This window comes from Erinaceus europaeus, chromosome 11, assembly GCF_950295315.1.
Source record: "Erinaceus europaeus chromosome 11, mEriEur2.1, whole genome shotgun sequence".
Classification (NCBI taxonomy): Eukaryota; Metazoa; Chordata; class Mammalia; order Eulipotyphla; family Erinaceidae; genus Erinaceus; species Erinaceus europaeus.
This window is the reverse complement of record NC_080172.1, coordinates 5,504,955-5,511,796: the sequence shown is the minus strand read 5'-3', so window position 1 is coordinate 5,511,796 and position 6,842 is coordinate 5,504,955. Positions and strand designations below refer to the sequence as shown.

At 45.9% G+C, this 6,842-nt stretch overlaps 1 protein-coding gene across 1 annotated transcript in view; it reads right to left on the bottom strand.

The window, feature by feature from the left end:
• Nucleotides 1-212: 212 nt before the first annotated feature.
• The window catches only part of LOC132541270 (cardiomyopathy-associated protein 5-like), a 7,888-nt gene continuing 1,258 nt past the window's right edge, over nt 213-6,842 (bottom strand). The window contains exons 3-4 of the mRNA XM_060201020.1: nt 4,737-4,958; nt 213-1,220 (exon numbers count right to left, since the gene is read on the bottom strand). Coding sequence (XP_060057003.1) covers nt 974-1,220; nt 4,737-4,958 — 469 coding nt within the window. The 3' untranslated portion in view covers nt 213-973. The remainder of the gene's footprint in view (nt 1,221-4,736; nt 4,959-6,842) is intronic.

Genomic DNA, 6,842 nt, shown 5'->3' with positions numbered 1-6,842 from the left:
AGAATAAATAAATAAATATACAAATTTTAAAAAGAGAGAAATTCCCAGCTTCTAGCAGTTGACTATAAGCAAAAGTGTTTAGATTTTAAAACATATATATGTAGAATTAGTAGCACTCCCTGGGAATATGCAATTAATTCTCTCTCTGGTTTGTCCTGCTCCACAGATGCCAGACTGATTGGTAAATTATACATAATAAGTCACACGACATATTTCATTTTATAGACTAGTCATTTATTTAACAAAATGGACATTTCTACCATCTAGCAGTTTTCTACATTTGTTTTTTGGTTTTTGGTTTTTTTTTGGAGGGGTGGGGGGAGGAAGACTCTAGTTCTGTACAAAAGAGGTGCTTATGAACCCAATGGTGAAAATGTTTTCTTTTATGCTTAGAATTCACCATCCTTGAGTGAAGTGAAGTGAAGTGACACTTTTCTTATGGAAAGAAAAAAAAAGTCTGTTTCTTGTCAGAGGAGGTGATTAGTATCACAGTCTTCCTCCCTCCCCTCAGAGGTGTCCATACAAGGCTTTCTTTCATCAACAAAATGGTGTAGAAGCTATTCTCTCTTTAGGTTCCCATATCAGGTACAGACAGATCACTGAAATTTCAGGAAGAATGCAAACACGTACAAACCAAAAGCTGGAAGTTGGTTTTCTTTCCATTCTCCTGACTCACACACACACTGTTCTAGAAATTTTTTTTTTTTTTAATTTTTTCCTCTTTTTTTCTTTAACCAGAGCACTGCTCAGCTCTGACTAGTGGTGGTGCGAGGGCTTGAACCTGGGACTTTGGAGCCTCAGGCATGAGAGTCTGTTTGCAGAACCACTCTTGATGATCGTGGCACATACAGCTATCGATAGTACAAGCTTGTGAGAGACATTCTGAATGGCATACAGCATTCGAGGAAAAGAAAAACAGATCCATCCCCCCATGCAAAAAAAAATTACTCTTGAAAACTCTGCGAGCCAATGGTCACTTGTGCCTTGCAGAATCGGGGGGCTCTATGCCCAGGTGCAAAGTACACTTCCCGGGTTTCTCCAGAGCAAAGGCGGGATGGACACCTTCGTTAAACCGGTGTCTGATCGTGAAAAGCAACTGTCCACTTTCGGCATTGATGAAGACAAGCCTCTGGTTGGTGTAGTCCAGCAGAATGCCCACCCTGGTGGGACGCTCGGTCACATGAACGTCGCTGACAACACCACTGTAGAAGAAGGTGTATCTGCAAAGACACAGAACAGGAAACTGGGAGCTGCAGTTCTGGAAGGAGGTGACGCCGGGAGCCAGCCCGTGTCTCTGCTGTTCATTTCATGTCAGACAGTGAGCCACAGCTGCATTGCCCCAAAGACTTTAACTAGATTCCTCCTCTCTTTTCTTTTTTCTTTTTCTTTTTTTTTATATTGATTTTCCCTTTTGTTGCCCTTGTTGTTTTTCATTGTTGTTGTAGTTATTATTGTTGTTGTTGTTGTTAGATAGGACAGAGAGAAATGGAGAGAGGAGGGGAAGACAGAGAGGGGGAGAGAAAGACAGACACCTGCAGACCTGCTTCACCGCCTGTGAAGCGACTCCTCTGCAGGTGGGGAGCCAGGGATCCTTACACCCGCCCCTGCGCTTTGCACCACGTGCGCTTAACCCGCTGCGCCACTGCCCGACCCCCTGTATTTTACTGTTGATTGTTAACCATTAATCCTGCCAATAAAGAATAAATAAATAAATATACAAATTTTAAAAAGAGAGAAATTCCCAGCTTCTAGCAGTTGACTATAACCAGAAGTGTTAAAACCGGGATTCTTACGCTGGTCCTTTTGGTTTGCACCACGTGCACTTAACCGCTGCACTACCGCCCAACTCACCTCTCTTTTTTTTTTTAAAGTTTCATTTTTAAAATAGCTTTTTAATTTATTATTGGATAGAGACAGAGAGCAATTGAGAGGGCAGGGAGAGAAAGAGGGGGCAAGTGACAGAGACACCTGCAGCCCTGCTTCACCACTCATGAGGTTTCCCCTGCAGGTGGGGACCAGAGGCTTGAACCCGGGTCCTTGTGCACTGCAATGTGTGCACCACCACCTGGCCCCAACCAAATTCCTTCTAGATACGAGAATGCACAGCTCTTTCCCACAGAGCAGGGTTTTTTCACAATTCTGCTTCTTCTCCATTAGGAGATAAGCCCAGAAGAAGCAGCATATAAGCCTCCCCTGATGAATTCTCTGCACATTCTCTTTCCCTGCTGCCCACATGTTCCCACTACCGCATTCATGTTTTTGTCATTCTTTTCAACAACACTCCTTTGCGGCTGCCATGTATTTTTTTTTTAAGTACCACAGGATTGCCTTCCATAAAATGTATTAATTCTATCCTTTAAAAAAAAAAAAAACTTAATGGTAACTTACATAAAGGCTATTATGAAGTTTAAGAAACATTTTGTGATTTTTTTTTTTTTTTTTTTTGCTCAATTCCATCCTTTGTATCAACCCCCTTCTGCCCTAAGTTAATTTTGCTTGTTTCAATGGTTTCTGTAGCCCTGCAGCTAAGGAAGGTTGAATTTTTTGAATCCCCCCGCCCCCGTTCAAATCAATGCCACGCATATTCACTGGCCAAGTACCTGTCTGTCCCGCACTTTATCAGGTGCTCTAGGGGAGGTGTGGGGCCACAGGATGCCCTCTGAGCATCCATACACACCCCACACTGCAGGACACAGACACGGGAGGAAATCATTGCTGTCTTGGGTGCCAGCTGAGGCTTGAGCTCAGGGCCCAGGCCGTTAAAAGGCTTACTTGCTTACTGAACACACCTCAGGCACCTGCTTGATTGTGAAAGGTATGGTTCCAGGATAGGCTGGGGAAGGGAAATGGTCAAACAGAAGAAGCTACATTGCTCTGCCCAACAGAGGAAATCACATTTAGAGTTTTCTCCTATCTTAGTAACAGCAGTGCGGAGGCTGGGCTGTAGTGCAGCAGGTTAAGTGCACATGGAGCAAAGCGCAAGGACCAGCAAGGATACCGGTTCGAGCCCCAGCTCCCCACCTGCAGATGGGTCGCCTCACAAGCAGTGAAGCAGGTCTGCAGGTGTCTATCTTTCTCTCCCCTCTCTGTCTTCCAGTCCTCTCTCTTTTTCTCTGTGTCTTATCCAAAAATAAATAAATAAAAAAAAATAATAACAGCAGTGCTCTCTCTCTCCTTCCCATCTCAATTTTTCTGTCGCTTTATCAAAAACAAATAAATAATAATAATTAAAACTGAAAAAGTTTTTAAAAATCTCAGTTTCTGGAGGAGAAGGAAGAGGAGGACAAAGAGGAGGTGGAGAAGAAAGAGCTGCTGTCAAGCTGTCAGCGGCCTCCGAGAATTTCAGAGAATTGTGGTGCTTTTAGGTCTGGGGAGGGGAGACAGAATTTTGGTGGGGATTGTCATATGGAAGTATACCCCTATAATTTCATAATCTTATAAGCCACTATTAAGTTATTATTAAAAACTAGAAAAGAAAAAATTAGTCCCAGCTTTAAATCTACTAATTGTAACCTGTAAGTCAGAGTGACTCTGAACTCTGGGCAGGGGCCAGCCATGTCCTTAAAAATTGCACCCACTATCAGTTGTGATCGCTCTGACATGTTGAAATGTGACTGTATGTAGCTCTTGGAGAGAGTTCAGAGAAGATGTTTCGAGTAGGAGGCAGAGAGAAGTGTGCAACTAAAGATATTCAAAATCCCCAATCTGCAAGTGTCAGGATGGCCAAGTGGCACCAGACCGGTGTGTGTGTGTGTCTGTGTGTCTGTGTGTGTGTCTATGTGTGCGTGTGTGTGTGTCTGTGTGTCTATGTGTATGTGCCTGTGTCTGTGTGTCTGTGTGTGTGTGTCTCTGTGTGTGTGTCTATGTGTATGGGCCTGTGTGTGTGTCTGTGTGTGTGTGTGTCTGTGTGTCTATGTGTATGTGCCTGTGTGTGTGTCTGTGTGTGTGTCTATGTGTGTGTGTCTATGTGTGTGTGTCTATGTGTGTGTGTGTATCTATGTGTGTGTGTGTATCTATGTGTGTGTGTTTATGTGTGTGTCTGTGTATCTATGTGTGTGTGTCTATGTGTCTGTGTGTCTATGTGTGTGTGTGTCTGTGTGTGTGTGTTTTGTTAAGACTTGCACCCACTGAAGGTTTCTTTTTTAAGTATTACATTTGAATAAGTATTTTTAAGTATTATATATTTTTTAAGTATGACATTTGGTTTTTTGTTTTGTCTCTAGGGTTACAGCTGGGGCTCGGTGCCAGCACTGCTAATCCACTGCTATTGAAGGACATTTTGTCCGTTTTATTGGCTAGGACAGGAAGAAACTGAGAGGGGAGAGGAAATAGATGGGGGCAGGGTTCAGGTCCTGGAACATGATGGCAGAGGAGGACCTAGGTGGGGAGGGGCGGTTAGAGTGTGATGTGGAAAACTGAGAAATGTTACACATGGACCAACTACTGTGTTTTACTGTTGACTACAAACCATTGATCCCCCCCACCAAGAAGAAAAAAAACTTGTAAAAAAGAAAGAAAAGAAACCTTTGAACTTCCTGGTATGAACCACTGTGCTCAGTTATGAGAGCAGCAGTTCTCCTCTGGCGGACTGTTGGTGGCTTTGCCATTTGTTTCGGGTTGTGTTTTTTGCTCAGAGCTTGAGTGGGGAAGGGGGCACACTGCAGTAGATCCCTTCAAGCCCTCTGTCTAAACACTGTGACATTCTGCTTAAGAGATGGGGCAGGCTTCTGGCTTACCTCTGTGGCTCAGAACAGTGCATGTACCATGATGTCTCCCCTTGCCCCAGCGCGCCAGCGGCCGAGCTGGAGCAGATGCCGAGCCGGTAAGCCGGGCAGTCCCTGACGGAGGTTTCCCAGTAGTGCTGGCCACAGGCAGGCAGCTCCTCCCCCAGCACTGATGGGATCCTGTTGACATATTTGACCAGGTTACGCTTAGCACAGAAGTCACCGCCTTTATCTCTTTACCTCACCAATTATCACCCAGTCCAACTATGGTGCTGAAGCCAAAAGGAAAATATCAAGACAAAGAAGGAGTTAACTAATCCAACTATAGGGAGGTGAGAAGCCCCAGAGAGCAGGAGGCCTTGAGGAAAGCTCCCCTCTCTCCCCACCAGTGGTGTCTCTGATGTTGGTCCTTTAAGTTCTGGGCCTAAACTTCCCCAGACACAGCCATGCAGAATAGATGAAAGCAAGCAGTCAGACCCTGAGCAGAGGGTCCAAGTCCCACCCTTAATCTTGCAGCCTCTGCTTCTGTGATGCTTCCAGCCTGAAGCCCCCTATATAAGCTTGTGCAGTCCCTTTTCTTGGGGTACAGAATTCTCTGAAAGCATGAGCTCTTACTGTAGCCCATTAACATTAATATAAATATCCCCTTCTGTACCCCGTAATGACCCTGGGTCCATACTCCCAGAGGGATAAAGAATAGGAAAGCTATCAAGGGGAATGGAGGGGATACGGAGTTCTGGTGGTGGGAATTGTGTGGAGTTGTACCCCTCTTATCCTTTGTTGTGCTATTTTTTGTCAGTGTTTCCTTTTTATAAATAAAAATTTAAAAAAAGAAAAGAAAAAATATTAAGATCTCCCTTGTTGACTCCATCGCCTGGCTCTGATTCCCAAACCTGAAATATTGCAGACTGGATTCTGACTCTAGAAACTGCTAAAATTCAACGATGATGGTTCATTGTTCATGGCACATAGTACAAAGCACAAGGACCCGCACAAGGATCCTGGTTTGAGCCCCCGGCTCCCCACCTGCAGGGAGAACACTTCACAGACGGTGAAGTAGGTCTGCAGGTGTCTGTCTTCCTCTCCCCCTCTCTGTCTCCCCTTCCCCTCTCCATTTCTCTCTGTCCTATCCAAAAAAAAAAAAAAAAAATGGCCACCAGGAGCAGTGGATTCATAGTGCAGGCATCAAGGCCTGGCACCCACCGCATGGAAGGTGAAATGGCTCTATGGTGCCCTCCCCTCCTTCCCCCTCCTCCTCCCCTTTTCCCCCTCCTTTCTCCCTTGCCCCCTCTCTCCCTTCTCTCTCCCTTCTCCCTCTCCCCTCCCTTCTTCCCCTCCCTTCTCCCTCTCCCCCTTCCTTTTCCCCCTCCCTCTCCCCTCCCTTCTTCCTCTCCCCTCCCTCTCCCCCTCCCTTCTCCCTCTCCCTCTCCCTCTCCCTTTCCTTCTCCCTCTCCCTCCCCCCTCTGTCTCCTCCTTTCTCTCCCCAAATTCTATCAGACCAAATAAATAACTCCTTTAAAAAAGGGAGTCCTTGGGGGCCAGGTGGTAGCGCACCTGGTTGAGCGCACATATTACAGTGAGCAAGGACCCAGGTTCGAGCCCCTGGCCCCCACCTGCAGGGGGAAAGATTCACAAGTGGTGAAGCAGGGCTGCAGGTGTCTCTCTGTCTCTCTGTCTCTCTGCCTCTCTATAACCCCCTTCCCTCTCAATTTCTGACTGACTCTATCCAGCAAATAAATAAAGATTAAAAAAAAAAAAAAGGGAGTCCACGGGTCTGGCTACAGCTCAGCAAGAGTGTGTGCATACCTTATCATGCGTGAGGTGCTAGAGTCAGCCTCAAGGGAGTGCCCTGGGCAGCAACAGAGAGAACTCCGCAGATGGAGGAGTAGTGCATTGCCATCTCTGTCTCTCTCCATTTGTCTCTTTCCCCTTCTCCTTCTCCAAGTATAGGGATTGGAAAAAACGGGGTCCAGAGGTTTTAAAGGGTGGTAGGGGTTATAGAGGAGAGAGATAGCTGCAGCCCTGCCTCAACACTTGTGAAGCTTCCCTCCTCTACAGGTGGAGATCCGGCTTGAACCCGGATCCTTGCACACTGTAATGTGTAACTTAAGCCCCGCT